General features: G+C 43.7%; 1 protein-coding gene across 4 annotated transcripts in view; it reads right to left on the bottom strand.

Annotated features, from left to right (window-relative positions):
* LOC110485561 (dnaJ homolog subfamily A member 3, mitochondrial) overlaps nt 1-23,140 on the bottom strand; it is an 80,225-nt gene that overhangs the window by 35,816 nt on the left and 21,269 nt on the right. For 2 of the 4 annotated variants that reach the window (XM_090195574.1, XM_090195576.1), the window contains one exon: nt 5,653-6,389. The exons of the other annotated variants lie outside the window; for them this stretch is intronic. Coding sequence is in view for 1 of the 2 variants with exons in the window: in XM_090195576.1 (XP_090051702.1) it covers nt 6,367-6,389 (23 nt within the window). In the remaining variant the exon portion in view is untranslated. Of the gene's footprint in view, nt 1-5,652; nt 6,390-23,140 lie in introns of those variants that run through there. 4 annotated transcript variants of the gene reach the window in all.

Genomic DNA, 23,140 nt, shown 5'->3' with positions numbered 1-23,140 from the left:
GCGATATGTCAGCTGCCAGTGACTTGGTTGGATTATTCACAGTTTAGCAGCGCCATCTACTGTATATATCAGGTGTAGACCTACCGACAGCACTGACTTTTAGGTGTAGACCTACCGACAGCACTAACCTTTATACGTAGACCTACCGACAGCATTGACTTTTAGGTGTAGACCTACCGACAGCACTGAATTTTAGGTGTAGACCTACCAACAGCACTGACGTTTAGGTGTAGACCTACCGACAGCACTGACTTTTAGGTGTAGACCTACCGACAGCACTAACCTTTATACGTAGACCTACCGACAGCATTTACTTTTAGGTGTAGACCCACCAATAGCACTGACTTTTAGGTGTAGACCTACCGACAGCACTGACTTTTAGGTGTAGACCCACCGACAGCACTGACTTTTAGTAAGGGTCAATTCAATAAAATAATTGTTACAAAGACCGAATATGTGTTTAAATGAAGGTTATATACTTTTTAAATGTGTTTTGGGACACGACACCCTAATGTAAAAGCAGTAGGTTTATAAGCAAGCTCACTCAACACTGTTTTCACTTTCACCCTCTTGGTACTTATGATATGGCATAAGACATGTGGTCTGTCTCATGAAGACCAATGGCACTAAAGTCCACAGTCTATTGGAAACCTCTGGACCAGAATCTCTACAGCCCTGGATCAGGTGTCGGCACAGAAAAACATCAAACAATGTAACGCGGTCACACAGCAACTGTCTCAATCACTATGGAGACCCCTTCTGCTACAGGCAGGCTTTCCTTTTCAGTCTGTCCTTCTCTTCTACACTTAGAACGGTCTTACCTAGAACAGATCAGAGTAGTAGACTATACTTGGGAGAGGCCTAAGCAACAGTCCAATCCACAAGGAAGTAGTAGGCCTACGTACATGGTACAATGTTAGATACTGGAGCTCTGTAGTAATCAAGCTTTTGATAAAGTTGACAAACTTGTTGGATACATTTGCTGTTTGTTTTCGTTGTGTTTTGCCGAATAGGAACTGAATGGTGAATAATATATTGGGTCATTTGGAGTCACCTATTGTAAGTAAGAATGAGAAGATGTTTCTGAACACCTCTACTAGAAGTAAGAATGAGAAGATGTTTCTGAACACCTCTACTAGAAGTAAGAATGAGAAGATGTTTCTGAACACATCTACTAGAAGTAAGAATGAGAAGATGTTTCTGAACACCTCTATTAGAGGTAAGAATGAGAAGATGTTTCTGAACACTTCAATTGTAAGTAAGAATGAGAAGATGTTTCTGAACACCTCTACTAGAAGTAAGAATGAGAAGATGTTTCTGAACACTTCTATTGTAAGTAAGAATGAGAAGATGTTTCTGAACACTTCTATTGTAAGTAAGAATGAGAAGATGTTTCTGAACACCTCTATTGTAAGTAAGAATGAGAAGATGTTTCTGAACACCTGAGCACAGAGAGAATGAGGGGGAAAAGGTCTTATTCTAGACATACTGTCTTATTACAGATTTTTTTTATTTAACTAGGCAAGTCAGTTAAGGGCAAATTCTTATTTTCAATGACAGCCTAGGAACAGTGGGTTAACTTAACTGCCTTGTTCAGGGGCAGAACAACAGATTTTACCTTGTCAGCTCAGGATTTGATCTAGCAACCTCTCGGTTACTGGCCCAACTCTCTAACCAATAGGCTACTTGCCGCCGCAGATTTATTGTCTTATAATAGACGTATTCGATTTATTGTCTTATTGTAGACTTTATTGTTGTTGTTTTTATGTATTTTACCCCTTTTTATCTCCCCAGTTGTATGATATCTAATTACAATACAATTACGGTCTTGTCTCATCGCTGAAACTCCCCAACGGGCTCAGGAGAGGCGAAAGTCGAGTCATGAGTAATCCAAAACATGACCCGCCAAGCATCAATGTGTCGGAGGAAACGCCTTTCAACTGAAGAACAAAGTCAGCCTGCAAGCGCCCAGCCAGCAACAAGGAATCGTTAGAGCGCGATGGGCCAAGAAAATCCCCCCCCCCCGGCCAAAGCCTCCCCTAATCCGGATGACGCTGGGCCAATTGTGCGCCACACTATGAGACTCCCGGTCACAGCCAGTTGTAACACAGTTTGGGAACAAAGTGACGCCTCAAGCATTGGGATGCAGTGCCTTAGCCCACTGTGCCACTCGGGAGGGCCTATTCTAGACTTCTTGTCTTATTACAGACTTATTGTCTTATTATATACTTCTTGTCTTACTGCAGACTTATTGTCTTATTATATACTTCTTGTCTTATTACAGACTTATTGTCTTATTATATACTTCTTGCCTTACTGCAGACTTATTGTCTTATTATATACTTCGTCTTATTACAGACTTATTGTCTTATTATATACTTCTTGCCTTACTGCAGACTTATTGTCTTATTATATACTTCTTGTCTTATTACAGACTTATTGTCTTATTATATACTTCTTGTCTTACTGCAGACTTATTGTCTTATTATATACTTCTTGTCTTACTGCAGACTTATTGTCTTATTCTAGACTTCTTGTCTTATTACAGACTTATTGTCTTATTATATACTTCTTGTCTTACTGCAGACTTATTGTCTTATTATATACTTCTTGTCTTATTACAGACTTATTGTCTTATTATATACTTCTTGTCTTACTGCAGACTTATTGTCTTATTATATACTTCTTGTCTTACTGCAGACCTCTTGTCTTATTCTAGACCTCTTGTCTTATTCTAGATGTCTTGTCTTGTTCTCAACTTCGTCTTATTCTAGACTTCTTGTCTTATTCTAGACCTCTTGTCTTAATCTAGACTTCTTGTCTTACTGCAGACTTGTCTTATTCTAGACCTCTTGTCTTATTCTAGACCTCGTCTTACTCTAGACCTCTTGTCTTATTCTAGATGTCTTGTCTTATTCTGGACATATTGTCTTATTCTAGACGTATTGTCTTATTCTAGACGTATTGTCTTATTCTAGACGTATTGTCTTATTCTGGACATATTGTCTGATGTATTTGTCACTTAGTCACTTATTTCCACTTTCATGGCAATTAAGATGTTATACAATGTACACACCATGTGAAAATAGTACCAAAATGAAGTAATCTGCAATGGGTTGATTCTTCATTCACACATGATTGAAAAGGCAGTAATAACAGAGTATTGTTTTTACTATAACATTTTAATTTATTTAAACCTAGGTAAGTCTTGCAGAGCTGTGTTGTCCCTTACACATACAACACCACATTGACAATACAACTAAATGCATCGGCCTTTATCAGACCACAACATGATGCAAATGGCTGTGTTCTAGACACCCTAATACTGTGCAGATTATAGGATCGTTATATCATATAGACTTGGTTAGCACTGAGCACTCCTACTGTTAGAAGTTTTATGAATACAGGCCCTGAGCGTCTGTGCAGAATGTTGGTGTCTGGAACACACTCATTGTGAAGTGCTCGCTCATGTTCTCTCTTCTCCTTGCCGCTAATCTTCTCGTCTTCCCTTCCTTGCCAAGCATGCAGACACTGGCTGGCGTCCACTCTGATCCCCCTCCAGTTATTACAAGTCCTTAGTGTCCCACCCCAACACTCAATTTTGCTTCTACCTTTTGTCACAGTGAGTTGGGAGCAGACTGAGATCAGTCAGCGTGATGAACCTGGGGGGCCCCTCGGCACCGTGATGCAGTGGAGGACGACGCTGACAACGTCGATGATTATCAAATTTAATGTGATGTTCGACCAGGTTCTACATTGGATACACAATTTATTTAAGAAAATGAGAGGGGAGATGAGACGCTGAGTTAGAGAATGTCTTGATTTGGTGCCATGCCCAGCTGTAATGTGATTCGCTAAGATCAAATAATGAAAAAAGCCACGAAGAAAACAAAAACATGCACAGTATATTGCAATGCACCGGCTGACTGGAACCAACTGGACCCTGTTGAGCTTCTACCCCCAAACCAGAAGACTGATAAATAGTTAAGACTATATGCACAGACCCTATATGCACGGACCCTATATGCACAGACCCTATATGCACAGACCCTATATGCACAGACCCTATATGCACGGACCCTATATGCACGGACCCTATATGCACGGACCCTATATGCACGGACCCTATATGCACGGACCCTATATGCACGGACCCTATATGCACGGACCCTATATGCACGGACCCTATATGCACGGACCCTATATGCACGGACCCTATATGCACGGACCCTATATGCACGGACCCTAGTTGCACAGACCCTATATGCACAGACCCTATATGCACAGACCCTATATGCACAGACCCTATATGCACAGACCCTATATGCACAGACCCTATATGCACGGACCCTATATGCACGGACCCTATATGCACGGACCCTATATGCACGGACCCTATATGCACGGACCCTATATGCACGGACCCTATATGCACGGACCCTATATGCACAGACCCTATATGCACAGACCCTATATGCACAGACCCTATATGCACAGACCCTATATGCACGGACCCTATATGCACAGACCCTATATGCACAGACCCTATATGCACGGACCCTATATGCACGGACCCTATATGCACGGACCCTATATGCACGGACCCTATATGCACGGACCCTATATGCACGGACCCTATATGCACGGACCCTATATGCACGGACCCTATATGCACGGACCCTATATGCACAGACCCTATATGCACAGACCCTATATGCACAGACCCTATATGCACAGACCCTATATGCACAGACCCTATATGCACAGACCCTATATGCACAGACCCTATATGCACAGACCCTATATGCACAGACCCTATATGCACAGACCCTATATGCACGGACCCTTATATGCACAGACCCTATATGCACAGACCCTATATGCACAGACCCTATATGCACAGACCCTATATGCACAGACCCTATATGCACAGACCCTATATGCACAGACCCTATATGCACAGACCCTATATGCACAGACCCTATATGCACAGACCCTATATGCACAGACCCTATATGCACAGACCCTATATGCACGGACCCTTTTTGCACTAACTATTTTGACTCTACCCTCACACTGACACTGCAACACGCGTGTGTGTGTGTACACACACACACAAGCATACTGTCGAAACACACACTTGCTCTCATCACATACGCTACTGTGTATATAGCCACGTTATCGTTACTCATTGTGTATTTATTCCTTGTGTTACTATTTTTCTATTGTTTTCTCCTTTACGCTGTTGGGGTGGACCAGTAAGCATTTCACTGTGTCTACACCTGTTTATGAAGTATGCTACAAATCAAATTGGATTTGAATGGAAGGAGATCGAGAGAAGATTGAGGTTCAGAGAACAGCGAGGCAGACTGGTAAACAATGTGGGGGGGGGGGGGGGGGGGGGGAACAACAGAAAAGGGAATGATGAGGGAAAAGAGTGACAGATCACATGGAGAAACCAACATTGTTATTGTTGTGCATATAGATTGATGTGGCTATATTGTTGTAGTAGATATAGTTTATCTACTACTTTGTTACTATGTTTTCCAATTGCTGCCAAATAAACATGGTCCACCTATACTGTACTCCAGAAGGGTTTAGAGATGCACTGATACAACTATGATTATCAACTATGTTGACCACAATTAAGCATTTTTATGTATGATGAAGTTGTATTTTATTAACAAAGTCTTGCAGAGCTGTGTTGTCCCTTACACATACAACAACACCACAATGACAATACAACTAAATGCATCAGCCTTTATCAGACCACAACATGATGCCAATGGCTGTGTTCTAGACACATTCTGCACAGATTATACAAACACTCTCTTATGGACGTGGTTCCTGAGACACTTCTCCAGACCAGCCATTGTAAGATCAGGGCCCGTATTCATAAAGCGTCTCATAGTAGGAATGCTGATCTGGGATCAGTTTAGCCTCAGATTAAAATGAATGGACAACAGGGAACTGATCCTAGATCAGCACTCCTACTCTGAATACAGGTCCTGATCATCTGTGCAGAATTTGTGTATCTGAAACACACTCACTGTGAAAAGCTTGCTCAAATTATTGTCTTCGCTTCTCTTTGCAAATCTTCTCCTGTACTCCTTGCTGACGTCCATTTTGAATCCCCTCCAGGTGAAATGAGTTTTTAGTTCCTCAACCCAACACCTGTGTGTTTTGGGACCGAACAGTGTGGCAGGGTTTGGCTTTCTTGGTGGCCCGTTCCTTGTCTAAATGGATGATCTTACAAATCCAAACCCCTCTCTCAATTTCTCTACCTCCCTCTCTCTCCCTCTATCCAGGCGGTATGTGAGGGAGGGTAGTGAGCGGGACAGAGTGCCAGTCGCTAACCTTCTCCCATTATTGTCCTGTTGATCTCTTACCTGGGGAGAGGAAATGGGGGGGAACGAGGTCAGACAAATGCTTCCAAAAGTGACTATATTAGTCAGGGTTGGTGGGAGACATCTACAGGTGTGAGGCTGGTTCTATAGAACAGAGGAATGAGCAGCAGGTATATCTAGACCTACATATTATCTACTATAGAACAGCTACACCACAGGTTGGGAACCACTGTACTATAGGAACCACTGTACTATAGGAACCACTGTACTATAGGAACCACTGTACTATAGGAACCACTGTACTATAGGAACCACTGTACTATAGGGACCACTGTACTATAGGAACCACTGTACTATAGGAACCACTGTACTATAGGAACCACTGTACTATAGGAACCACTGTACTATAGGAACCACTGTACTATAGGAACCACTGTACTATAGGAACCACTGTACTATAGGAACCACTGTACTATAGGAACCACTGTACTATAGGGACCACTGTACTATAGGAACCACTGTACTATAGGAACCACTGTACTATAGGAACCACTGTACTATAGGAACCACTGTACTATAGGAACCACTGTACTATAGGAACCACTGTACTATAGGAACCACTGTACTATAGGAACCACTGTACTATAGGGACCACTGTACTATAGGAACCACTGTACTATAGGAACCACTGTACTATAGGAACCACTGTACTATAGGAACCACTGTACTATAGGAACCACTGTACTATAGGAACCACTGTACTATAGGAACCACTGTACTATAGGAACCACTGTACTATAGGGACCACTGTACTATAGGGACCACTGTACTATGGGAACCACTGTACTATAGGAACCACTGTACTATAGGAACCACTGTACTATAGGAACCACTGTACTATAGGAACCACTGTACTATAGGGACCACTGTACTATAGGGACCACTGTACTATAGGAACCACTGTACTATAGGGACCACTGTACTATAGGAACCACTGTACTATAGGAACCACTGTACTATAGGGACCACTGTACTATAGGGACCACTGTACTATAGGGACCACTGTACTATAGGAACCACTGTACTATAGGGACCACTGTACTATAGGAACCACTGTACTATAGGACAGCCACACCGCAGGTTGGGAACCACTGTACTATAGGGACCACTGTATTATAGGAACCACTGTACTATAGGGACCACTCTACTATAGGAACCACTGTACTATAGGGACCACTGTATTATAGGAACCACTGTACTATAGGAACCACTGTACTATAGGAACCACTGTACTATAGGAACCACTGTACTATAGGAACCACTGTACTATAGGACAGCCACACCGCAGGTTGGGAACCACTGTACTATAGGGACCACTGTATTATAGGAACCACTGTACTATAGGAACCACTGTACTATAGGACAGCCACACCGCAGGTTGGGAACCACTGTACTATAGGGACCACTGTATTATAGGAACCACTGTACTATAGGGACCACTGTACTATAGGGACCACTGTATTATAGGAACCACTGTACTATAGGGACCACTGTACTATAGGAACCACTGTACTATAGGAACCACTGTACTATAGGAACCACTGTACTATAGGAACCACTGTACTATAGGAACCACTGTACTATAGGAACCACTGTACTATAGGAACCACTGTACTATAGGAACCACTGTACTATAGGGACCACTGTACTATAGGAACCACTGTACTATAGGAACCACTGTACTATAGGAACCACTGTACTATAGGAACCACTGTACTATAGGAACCACTGTACTATAGGAACCACTGTACTATAGGAACCACTGTACTATAGGAACCACTGTACTATAGGGACCACTGTACTATAGGGACCACTGTACTATAGGAACCACTGTACTATAGGAACCACTGTACTATAGGAACCACTGTACTATAGGAACCACTGTACTATAGGAACCACTGTACTATAGGAACCACTGTACTATAGGAACCACTGTACTATAGGAACCACTGTACTATAGGAACCACTGTACTATAGGAACCACTGTACTATAGGAACCACTGTACTATAGGGACCACTGTACTATAGGAACCACTGTACTATAGGAACCACTGTACTATAGGAACCACTGTACTATAGGAACCACTGTACTATAGGAACCACTGTACTATAGGAACCACTGTACTATAGGAACCACTGTACTATAGGAACCACTGTACTATAGGAACCACTGTACTATAGGAACCACTGTACTATAGGGACCACTGTACTATAGGAACCACTGTACTATAGGAACCACTGTACTATAGGAACCACTGTACTATAGGAACCACTGTACTATAGGAACCACTGTACTATAGGAACCACTGTACTATAGGAACCACTGTACTATAGGGACCACTGTACTATAGGAACCACTGTACTATAGGAACCACTGTACTATAGGAACCACTGTACTATAGGAACCACTGTACTATAGGAACCACTGTACTATAGGAACCACTGTACTATAGGGACCACTGTACTATAGGGACCACTGTACTATGGGAACCACTGTACTATAGGAACCACTGTACTATAGGAACCACTGTACTATAGGAACCACTGTACTATAGGAACCACTGTACTATAGGGACCACTGTACTATAGGGACCACTGTACTATAGGAACCACTGTACTATAGGGACCACTGTACTATAGGAACCACTGTACTATAGGAACCACTGTACTATAGGGACCACTGTACTATAGGGACCACTGTACTATAGGGACCACTGTACTATAGGAACCACTGTACTATAGGGACCACTGTACTATAGGAACCACTGTACTATAGGACAGCCACACCGCAGGTTGGGAACCACTGTACTATAGGGACCACTGTATTATAGGAACCACTGTACTATAGGGACCACTCTACTATAGGAACCACTGTACTATAGGGACCACTGTATTATAGGAACCACTGTACTATAGGAACCACTGTACTATAGGAACCACTGTACTATAGGAACCACTGTACTATAGGAACCACTGTACTATAGGACAGCCACACCGCAGGTTGGGAACCACTGTACTATAGGGACCACTGTATTATAGGAACCACTGTACTATAGGAACCACTGTACTATAGGACAGCCACACCGCAGGTTGGGAACCACTGTACTATAGGGACCACTGTATTATAGGAACCACTGTACTATAGGGACCACTGTACTATAGGGACCACTGTATTATAGGAACCACTGTACTATAGGGACCACTGTACTATAGGAACCACTGTACTATAGGAACCACTGTACTATAGGGACCACTGTACTATAGGAACCACTGTACTATAGGACAGCCACACCGCAGGTTGGGAACCACTGTACTATAGGGACCACTGTACTATAGGAACCACTGTACTATAGGGACCACTGTACTATAGGAACCACTGTACTATAGGAACCACTGTACTATAGGAACCACTGTACTATAGGAACCACTGTACTATAGGAACCACTGTACTATAGGAACCACTGTACTATAGGAACCACTGTACTACAGGGACCACTGTACTATAGGAACCACTGTACTATAGGAACCACTGTACTATAGGAACCACTGTACTATAGGGACCACTGTACTATAGGAACCACTGTACTATAGGAACCACTGTACTATAGGAACCACTGTACTATAGGAACCACTGTACTATAGGAACCACTGTACTATAGGAACCACTGTACTATAGGAACCACTGTACTATAGGAACCACTGTACTATAGGAACCACTGTACTATAGGAACCACTGTACTATAGGGACCACTGTACTATGGGAACCACTGTACTATAGGAACCACTGTACTATAGGAACCACTGTACTATAGGAACCACTGTACTATAGGAACCACTGTACTATAGGAACCACTGTACTATAGGAACCACTGTACTATAGGAACCACTGTACTATAGGAACCACTGTACTATAGGGACCACTGTACTATAGGGACCACTGTACTATAGGAACCACTGTACTATAGGGACCACTGTACTATAGGAACCACTGTACTATAGGACAGCCACACCGCAGGTTGGGAACCACTGTACTATAGGGACCACTGTATTATAGGAACCACTGTACTATAGGGACCACTCTACTATAGGAACCACTGTACTATAGGGACCACTGTATTATAGGAACCACTGTACTATAGGAACCACTGTACTATAGGAACCACTGTACTATAGGAACCACTGTACTATAGGAACCACTGTACTATAGGAACCACTGTACTATAGGAACCACTGTACTATAGGGACCACTGTACTATAGGGACCACTGTACTATAGGAACCACTGTACTATAGGGACCACTGTACTATAGGAACCACTGTACTATAGGAACCACTGTACTATAGGAACCACTGTACTATAGGGACCACTGTACTATAGGGACCACTGTACTATAGGAACCACTGTACTATAGGGACCACTGTACTATAGGAACCACTGTACTATAGGAACCACTGTACTATAGGAACCACTGTACTATAGGGACCACTGTACTATAGGGACCACTGTACTATAGGAACCACTGTACTATAGGGACCACTGTACTATAGGAACCACTGTACTATAGGACAGCCACACCGCAGGTTGGGAACCACTGTACTATAGGGACCACTGTATTATAGGAACCACTGTACTATAGGGACCACTCTACTATAGGAACCACTGTACTATAGGGACCACTGTATTATAGGAACCACTGTACTATAGGAACCACTGTACTATAGGAACCACTGTACTATAGGAACCACTGTACTATAGGAACCACTGTACTATAGGAACCACTGTACTATAGGACAGCCACACCGCAGGTTGGGAACCACTGTACTATAGGGACCACTGTATTATAGGAACCACTGTACTATAGGAACCACTGTACTATAGGACAGCCACACCGCAGGTTGGGAACCACTGTACTATAGGGACCACTGTATTATAGGAACCACTGTACTATAGGGACCACTGTACTATAGGGACCACTGTATTATAGGAACCACTGTACTATAGGGACCACTGTACTATAGGAACCAATGTACTATAGGAACCACTGTACTATAGGGACCACTGTACTATAGGAACCACTGTACTATAGGACAGCCACACCGCAGGTTGGGAACCACTGTACTATAGGGACCACTGTACTATAGGAACCACTGTACTATAGGGACCACTGTACTATAGGAACCACTGTACTATAGGAACCACTGTACTATAGGAACCACTGTACTATAGGAACCACTGTACTATAGGGACCACTGTACTATAGGAACCACTGTACTATAGGAACCACTGTACTATAGGAACCACTGTACTATAGGAACCACTGTACTATAGGAACCACTGTACTATAGGAACCACTGTACTATAGGGACCACTGTACTATAGGAACCACTGTACTATAGGAACCACTGTACTATAGGAACCACTGTACTATAGGAACCACTGTACTATAGGAACCACTGTACTATAGGAACCACTGTACTATAGGAACCACTGTACTATAGGAACCACTGTACTATAGGGACCACTGTACTATAGGAACCACTGTACTATAGGAACCACTGTACTATAGGAACCACTGTACTATAGGAACCACTGTACTATAGGAACCACTGTACTATAGGGACCACTGTACTATAGGGACCACTGTACTATAGGAACCACTGTACTATAGGGACCACTGTACTATAGGAACCACTGTACTATAGGAACCACTGTACTATAGGAACCACTGTACTATAGGGACCACTGTACTATAGGGACCACTGTACTATAGGGACCACTGTACTATAGGAACCACTGTACTATAGGGACCACTGTACTATAGGAACCACTGTACTATAGGACAGCCACACCGCAGGTTGGGAACCACTGTACTATAGGGACCACTGTATTATAGGAACCACTGTACTATAGGGACCACTCTACTATAGGAACCACTGTACTATAGGGACCACTGTATTATAGGAACCACTGTACTATAGGAACCACTGTACTATAGGAACCACTGTACTATAGGAACCACTGTACTATAGGAACCACTGTACTATAGGAACCACTGTACTATAGGACAGCCACACCGCAGGTTGGGAACCACTGTACTATAGGGACCACTGTATTATAGGAACCACTGTACTATAGGAACCACTGTACTATAGGACAGCCACACCGCAGGTTGGGAACCACTGTACTATAGGGACCACTGTATTATAGGAACCACTGTACTATAGGGACCACTGTACTATAGGGACCACTGTATTATAGGAACCACTGTACTATAGGGACCACTGTACTATAGGAACCACTGTACTATAGGAACCACTGTACTATAGGAACCACTGTACTATAGGAACCACTGTACTATAGGGACCACTGTACTATGGGAACCACTGTACTATAGGAACCACTGTACTATAGGAACCACTGTACTATAGGAACCACTGTACTATAGGAACCATTGTACTATAGGAACCACTGTACTATAGGAACCACTGTACTATAGGAACCACTGTACTATAGGAACCACTGTACTATAGGAACCACTGTACTATAGGGACCACTGTACTATAGGGACCACTGTACTATAGGAACCACTGTACTATAGGGACCACTGTACTATAGGAACCACTGTACTATAGGATAGCCACACCGCAGGTTGGGAACCACTGTACTATAGGGACCACTGTATTATAGGAACCACTGTACTATAGGGACCACTCTACTATAGGAACCACTGTACTATAGGGACCACTGTATTATAGGAACCACTGTACTATAGGAACCACTGTACTATAGGAACCACTGTACTATAGGAACCACTGTACTATAGGAACCACTGTACTATAGGGACCACTGTACTATAGGGACCACTGTACTATAGGAACCACTGTACTATAGGGACCACTGTACTATAGGAACCACTGTACTATAGGAACCACTGTACTATAGGAACCACTGTACTATAGGGACCACTGTACTATAGGGACCACTGTACTATAGGAACCACTGTACTATAGGGACCACTGTACTATAGGAACCACTGTACTATAGGACAGCCACACCGCAGGTTGGGAACCACTGTACTATAGGGACCACTGTATTATAGGAACCACTGTACTATAGGGACCACTCTACTATAGGAACCACTGTACTATAGGGACCACTGTATTATAGGAACCACTGTACTATAGGAACCACTGTACTATAGGAACCACTGTACTATAGGAACCACTGTACTATAGGAACCACTGTACTATAGGAACCACTGTACTATAGGACAGCCACACCGCAGGTTGGGAACCACTGTACTATAGGGACCACTGTATTATAGGAACCACTGTACTATAGGAACCACTGTACTATAGGACAGCCACACCGCAGGTTGGGAACCACTGTACTATAGGGACCACTGTATTATAGGAACCACTGTACTATAGGGACCACTGTACTATAGGGACCACTGTATTATAGGAACCACTGTACTATAGGGACCACTGTACTATAGGAACCACTGTACTATAGGAACCACTGTACTATAGGGACCACTGTACTATAGGAACCACTGTACTATAGGACAGCCACACCGCAGGTTGGGAACCACTGTACTATAGGGACCACTGTACTATAGGAACCACTGTACTATAGGGACCACTGTACTATAGGAACCACTGTACTATAGGAACCACTGTACTATAGGAACCACTGTACTATAGGAACCACTGTACTATAGGGACCACTGTACTATAGGAACCACTGTACTATAGGGACCACTGTACTATAGGAACCACTGTACTATAGGAACCACTGTACTATAGGAACCACTGTACTATAGGACAGCCACACCGCAGGGTGGGAACCACTGTACTATAGGGACCACTGTATTATAGGAACCACTGTACTATAGGGACCACTGTACTATAGGAACCACTGTACTATAGGAACCACTGTACTATAGGGACCACTGTACTATAGGAACCACTGTACTATAGGACAGCCACACCGCAGGGTGGGAACCACTGTACTATAGGGACCACTGTATTATAGGAACCACTGTACTATAGGGACCACTGTACTATAGGAACCACTGTACTATAGGAACCACTGTACTATAGGGACCACTGTACTATAGGAACCACTGTACTATAGGACAGCCACACCGCAGGTTGGGAACCACTGTACTATAGGGACCACTGTACTATAGGAACCACTGTACTATAGGGACCACTGTACTATAGGAACCACTGTACTATAGGAACCACTGTACTATAGGAACCACTGTACTATAGGAACCACTGTACTATAGGGACCACTGTACTATAGGGACCACTGTACTATAGGAACCACTGTACTATAGGGACCACTGTACTATAGGAACCACTGTACTATAGGACAGCCACACCGCAGGTTGGGAACCACTGTACTATAGGGACCACTGTATTATAGGAACCACTGTACTATAGGGACCACTCTACTATAGGAACCACTGTACTATAGGGACCACTGTATTATAGGAACCACTGTACTATAGGAACCACTGTACTATAGGAACCACTGTACTATAGGAACCACTGTACTATAGGAACCACTGTACTATAGGAACCACTGTACTATAGGACAGCCACACCGCAGGTTGGGAACCACTGTACTATAGGGACCACTGTATTATAGGAACCACTGTACTATAGGAACCACTGTACTATAGGACAGCCACACCGCAGGTTGGGAACCACTGTACTATAGGGACCACTGTATTATAGGAACCACTGTACTATAGGGACCACTGTACTATAGGGACCACTGTATTATAGGAACCACTGTACTATAGGGACCACTGTACTATAGGAACCACTGTACTATAGGAACCACTGTACTATAGGGACCACTGTACTATAGGAACCACTGTACTATAGGACAGCCACACCGCAGGTTGGGAACCACTGTACTATAGGGACCACTGTACTATAGGAACCACTGTACTATAGGGACCACTGTACTATAGGAACCACTGTACTATAGGAACCACTGTACTATAGGAACCACTGTACTATAGGAACCACTGTACTATAGGGACCACTGTACTATAGGAACCACTGTACTATAGGGACCACTGTACTATAGGAACCACTGTACTATAGGAACCACTGTACTATAGGGACCACTGTACTATAGGAACCACTGTACTATAGGACAGCCACACCGCAGGGTGGGAACCACTGTACTATAGGGACCACTGTATTATAGGAACCACTGTACTATAGGGACCACTGTACTATAGGAACCACTGTACTATAGGAACCACTGTACTATAGGGACCACTGTACTATAGGAACCACTGTACTATAGGACAGCCACACCGCAGGTTGGGAACCACTGTACTATAGGGACCACTGTACTATAGGAACCACTGTACTATAGGGACCACTGTACTATAGGAACCACTGTACTATAGGAACCACTGTACTATAGGAACCACTGTACTATAGGAACCACTGTACTATAGGGACCACTGTACTATAGGAACCACTGTACTATAGGAACCACTGTACTATAGGAACCACTGTACTATAGGAACCACTGTACTATAGGGACCACTGTACTATAGGAACCACTGTACTATAGGGACCACTGTACTATAGGAACCACTGTACTATAGGAACCACTGTACTATAGGGACCACTGTACTATAGGAACCACTGTACTATAGGACAGCCACACCGCAGGGTGGGAACCACTGTACTATAGGGACCACTGTATTATAGGAACCACTGTACTATAGGGACCACTGTACTATAGGAACCACTGTACTATAGGAACCACTGTACTATAGGGACCACTGTACTATAGGAACCACTGTACTATAGGACAGCCACACCGCAGGTTGGGAACCACTGTACTATAGGGACCACTGTACTATAGGAACCACTGTACTATAGGGACCACTGTACTATAGGAACCACTGTACTATAGGAACCACTGTACTATAGGAACCACTGTACTATAGGAACCACTGTACTATAGGGACCACTGTACTATAGGAACCACTGTACTATAGGAACCACTGTACTATAGGGACCACTGTACTATAGGAACCACTGTACTATAGGGACCACTGTACTATAGGAACCACTGTACTATAGGAACCACTGTACTATAGGAACCACTGTACTATAGGAACCACTGTACTATAGGGACCACTGTACTATAGGAACCACTGTACTATAGGACAGCCACACCGCAGGTTGGGAACCACTGTACTATAGGAACCACTGTACTATAGGGACCACTGTACTATAGGAACCACTGTACTATAGGGACCACTGTACTATAGGAACCACTGTACTATAGGAACCACTGTACTATAGGAACCACTGTACTATAGGGACCACTGTACTATAGGAACCACTGTACTATAGGAACCACTGTACTATAGGAACCACTGTACTATAGGAACCACTGTACTATAGGAACCACTGTACTATAGGGACCACTGTACTATAGGAACCACTGTACTATAGGAACCACTGTACTATAGGAACCACTGTACTATAGGAACCACTGTATTATAGGAACCACTGTACTATAGGAACCACTGTACTATAGGAACCACTGTACTATAGGGACCACTGTATTATAGGAACCACTGTACTATAGGAACCACTGTACTATAGGAACCACTGTATTATAGGAACCACTGTACTATAGGAACCACTGTACTATAGGGACCACTGTACTATAGGAACCACTGTACTATAGGAACCACTGTACTATAGGAACCACTGTACTATAGGACAGCCACACCGCAGGGTGGGAACCACTGTACTATAGGGACCACTGTATTATAGGAACCACTGTACTATAGGGACCACTGTACTATAGGAACCACTGTACTATAGGAACCACTGTACTATAGGGACCACTGTACTATAGGAACCACTGTACTATAGGACAGCCACACCGCAGGGTGGGAACCACTGTACTATAGGGACCACTGTATTATAGGAACCACTGTACTATAGGGACCACTGTACTATAGGAACCACTGTACTATAGGAACCACTGTACTATAGGGACCACTGTACTATAGGAACCACTGTACTATAGGACAGCCACACCGCAGGTTGGGAACCACTGTACTATAGGGACCACTGTACTATAGGAACCACTGTACTATAGGGACCACTGTACTATAGGAACCACTGTACTATAGGAACCACTGTACTATAGGAACCACTGTACTATAGGAACCACTGTACTATAGGGACCACTGTACTATAGGGACCACTGTACTATAGGAACCACTGTACTATAGGGACCACTGTACTATAGGAACCACTGTACTATAGGACAGCCACACCGCAGGTTGGGAACCACTGTACTATAGGGACCACTGTATTATAGGAACCACTGTACTATAGGGACCACTCTACTATAGGAACCACTGTACTATAGGGACCACTGTATTATAGGAACCACTGTACTATAGGAACCACTGTACTATAGGAACCACTGTACTATAGGAACCACTGTACTATAGGAACCACTGTACTATAGGACAGCCACACCGCAGGTTGGGAACCACTGTACTATAGGGACCACTGTATTATAGGAACCACTGTACTATAGGAACCACTGTACTATAGGACAGCCACACCGCAGGTTGGGAACCACTGTACTATAGGGACCACTGTATTATAGGAACCACTGTACTATAGGGACCACTGTACTATAGGGACCACTGTATTATAGGAACCACTGTACTATAGGGACCACTGTACTATAGGAACCACTGTACTATAGGAACCACTGTACTATAGGGACCACTGTACTATAGGAACCACTGTACTATAGGACAGCCACACCGCAGGTTGGGAACCACTGTACTATAGGGACCACTGTACTATAGGAACCACTGTACTATAGGGACCACTGTACTATAGGAACCACTGTACTATAGGAACCACTGTACTATAGGAACCACTGTACTATAGGAACCACTGTACTATAGGGACCACTGTACTATAGGAACCACTGTACTATAGGGACCACTGTACTATAGGAACCACTGTACTATAGGAACCACTGTACTATAGGGACCACTGTACTATAGGAACCACTGTACTATAGGACAGCCACACCGCAGGGTGGGAACCACTGTACTATAGGGACCACTGTATTATAGGAACCACTGTACTATAGGGACCACTGTACTATAGGAACCACTGTACTATAGGAACCACTGTACTATAGGGACCACTGTACTATAGGAACCACTGTACTATAGGACAGCCACACCGCAGGTTGGGAACCACTGTACTATAGGGACCACTGTACTATAGGAACCACTGTACTATAGGGACCACTGTACTATAGGAACCACTGTACTATAGGAACCACTGTACTATAGGAACCACTGTACTATAGGAACCACTGTACTATAGGGACCACTGTACTATAGGAACCACTGTACTATAGGAACCACTGTACTATAGGAACCACTGTACTATAGGAACCACTGTACTATAGGGACCACTGTACTATAGGAACCACTGTACTATAGGGACCACTGTACTATAGGAACCACTGTACTATAGGAACCACTGTACTATAGGGACCACTGTACTATAGGAACCACTGTACTATAGGACAGCCACACCGCAGGGTGGGAACCACTGTACTATAGGGACCACTGTATTATAGGAACCACTGTACTATAGGGACCACTGTACTATAGGAACCACTGTACTATAGGAACCACTGTACTATAGGGACCACTGTACTATAGGAACCACTGTACTATAGGACAGCCACACCGCAGGTTGGGAACCACTGTACTATAGGGACCACTGTACTACAGGAACCACTGTACTATAGGGACCACTGTACTATAGGAACCACTGTACTATAGGAACCACTGTACTATAGGAACCACTGTACTATAGGAACCACTGTACTATAGGGACCACTGTACTATAGGAACCACTGTACTATAGGGACCACTGTACTATAGGGACCACTGTACTATAGGAACCACTGTACTATAGGGACCACTGTACTATAGGAACCACTGTACTATAGGAACCACTGTACTATAGGAACCACTGTACTATAGGAACCACTGTACTATAGGGACCACTGTACTATAGGAACCACTGTACTATAGGACAGCCACACCGCAGGTTGGGAACCACTGTACTATAGGAACCACTGTACTATAGGGACCACTGTACTATAGGAACCACTGTACTATAGGGACCACTGTACTATAGGAACCACTGTACTATAGGAACCACTGTACTATAGGAACCACTGTACTATAGGAACCACTGTACTATAGGGACCACTGTACTATAGGAACCACTGTACTATAGGGACCACTGTACTATAGGAACCACTGTACTATAGGAACCACTGTACTATAGGAACCACTGTATTATAGGAACCACTGTACTATAGGAACCACTGTACTATAGGGACCACTGTATTATAGGAACCACTGTACTATAGGAACCACTGTACTATAGGAACCACTGTATTATAGGAACCACTGTACTATAGGAACCACTGTACTATAGGGACCACTGTACTATAGGAACCACTGTACTATAGGGACCACTGTACTATAGGAACCACTGTACTATAGGAACCACTGTACTATAGGGACCACTGTACTATAGGAACCACTGTACTATAGGAACCACTGTACTATAGGAACCACTGTACTATAGGAACCACTGTACTATAGGAACCACTGTACTATAGGGACCACTGTACTATAGGAACCACTGTACTATAGGGACCACTGTACTATAGGAACCACTGTACTATAGGGACCACTGTACTATAGGAACCACTGTACTATAGGAACCACTGTACTATAGGAACCACTGTACTATAGGAACCACTGTACTATAGGAACCACTGTACTATAGGGACCACTGTACTATAGGAACCACTGTACTATAGGAACCACTGTACTATAGGAACCACTGTACTATAGGAACCACTGTACTATAGGAACCACTGTACTATAGGAACCACTGTACTATAGGAACCACTGTACTATAGGAACCACTGTACTATAGGAACCACTGTACTATAGGAACCACTGTACTATAGGAACCACTGTACTATAGGAACCACTGTACTATAGGAACCACTGTACTATAGGAACCACTGTACTATAGGGACCACTGTACTATAGGAACCACTGTACTATAGGAACCACTGTACTATAGGAACCACTGTACTATAGGAACCACTGTACTATAGGAACCACTGTACTATAGGGACCACTGTACTATAGGAACCACTGTACTATAGGACAGCCACACCGCAGGTTGGGAACCACTGTACTATAGGGACCACTGTACTATAGGAACCACTGTACTATAGGGACCACTGTACTATAGGAACCACTGTACTATAGGAACCACTGTACTATAGGAACCACTGTACTATAGGAACCACTGTACTATAGGGACCACTGTACTATAGGGACCACTGTACTATAGGAACCACTGTACTATAGGGACCACTGTACTATAGGAACCACTGTACTATAGGACAGCCACACCGCAGGTTGGGAACCACTGTACTATAGGGACCACTGTATTATAGGAACCACTGTACTATAGGGACCACTCTACTATAGGAACCACTGTACTATAGGGACCACTGTATTATAGGAACCACTGTACTATAGGAACCACTGTACTATAGGAACCACTGTACTATAGGAACCACTGTACTATAGGAACCACTGTACTATAGGAACCACTGTACTATAGGACAGCCACACCGCAGGTTGGGAACCACTGTACTATAGGGACCACTGTATTATAGGAACCACTGTACTATAGGAACCACTGTACTATAGGACAGCCACACCGCAGGTTGGGAACCACTGTACTATAGGGACCACTGTATTATAGGAACCACTGTACTATAGGGACCACTGTACTATAGGGACCACTGTATTATAGGAACCACTGTACTATAGGGACCACTGTACTATAGGAACCACTGTACTATAGGAACCACTGTACTATAGGGACCACTGTACTATAGGAACCACTGTACTATAGGACAGCCACACCGCAGGTTGGGAACCACTGTACTATAGGGACCACTGTACTATAGGAACCACTGTACTATAGGGACCACTGTACTATAGGAACCACTGTACTATAGGAACCACTGTACTATAGGAACCACTGTACTATAGGAACCACTGTACTATAGGGACCACTGTACTATAGGAACCACTGTACTATAGGGACCACTGTACTATAGGAACCACTGTACTATAGGAACCACTGTACTATAGGGACCACTGTACTATAGGAACCACTGTACTATAGGACAGCCACACCGCAGGGTGGGAACCACTGTACTATAGGGACCACTGTATTATAGGAACCACTGTACTATAGGGACCACTGTACTATAGGAACCACTGTACTATAGGAACCACTGTACTATAGGGACCACTGTACTATAGGAACCACTGTACTATAGGACAGCCACACCGCAGGTTGGGAACCACTGTACTATAGGGACCACTGTACTATAGGAACCACTGTACTATAGGGACCACTGTACTATAGGAACCACTGTACTATAGGAACCACTGTACTATAGGAACCACTGTACTATAGGAACCACTGTACTATAGGGACCACTGTACTATAGGAACCACTGTACTATAGGAACCACTGTACTATAGGAACCACTGTACTATAGGAACCACTGTACTATAGGGACCACTGTACTATAGGAACCACTGTACTATAGGGACCACTGTACTATAGGGACCACTGTACTATAGGAACCACTGTACTATAGGGACCACTGTACTATAGGAACCACTGTACTATAGGACAGCCACACCGCAGGGTGGGAACCACTGTACTATAGGGACCACTGTATTATAGGAACCACTGTACTATAGGGACCACTGTACTATAGGAACCACTGTACTATAGGAACCACTGTACTATAGGGACCACTGTACTATAGGAACCACTGTACTATAGGACAGCCACACCGCAGGTTGGGAACCACTGTACTATAGGGACCACTGTACTATAGGAACCACTGTACTATAGGGACCACTGTACTATAGGAACCACTGTACTATAGGAACCACTGTACTATAGGAACCACTGTACTATAGGAACCACTGTACTATAGGGACCACTGTACTATAGGAACCACTGTACTATAGGAACCACTGTACTATAGGGACCACTGTACTATAGGAACCACTGTACTATAGGGACCACTGTACTATAGGAACCACTGTACTATAGGAACCACTGTACTATAGGAACCACTGTACTATAGGAACCACTGTACTATAGGGACCACTGTACTATAGGAACCACTGTACTATAGGACAGCCACACCGCAGGTTGGGAACCACTGTACTATAGGAACCACTGTACTATAGGGACCACTGTACTATAGGAACCACTGTACTATAGGGACCACTGTACTATAGGAACCACTGTACTATAGGAACCACTGTACTATAGGAACCACTGTACTATAGGGACCACTGTACTATAGGAACCACTGTACTATAGGAACCACTGTACTATAGGAACCACTGTACTATAGGAACCACTGTACTATAGGAACCACTGTACTATAGGGACCACTGTACTATAGGAACCACTGTACTATAGGAACCACTGTACTATAGGAACCACTGTACTATAGGAACCACTGTATTATAG

Source organism: Oncorhynchus mykiss, chromosome 13, assembly GCF_057628025.1.
Source record: "Oncorhynchus mykiss isolate SJ-2025 chromosome 13, ASM5762802v1, whole genome shotgun sequence".
NCBI classification, from domain to species: Eukaryota; Metazoa; Chordata; class Actinopteri; order Salmoniformes; family Salmonidae; genus Oncorhynchus; species Oncorhynchus mykiss.
The sequence above is the reverse complement of the archived record's forward strand: the minus strand, read 5'-3'. Positions and strand labels throughout refer to the sequence as shown.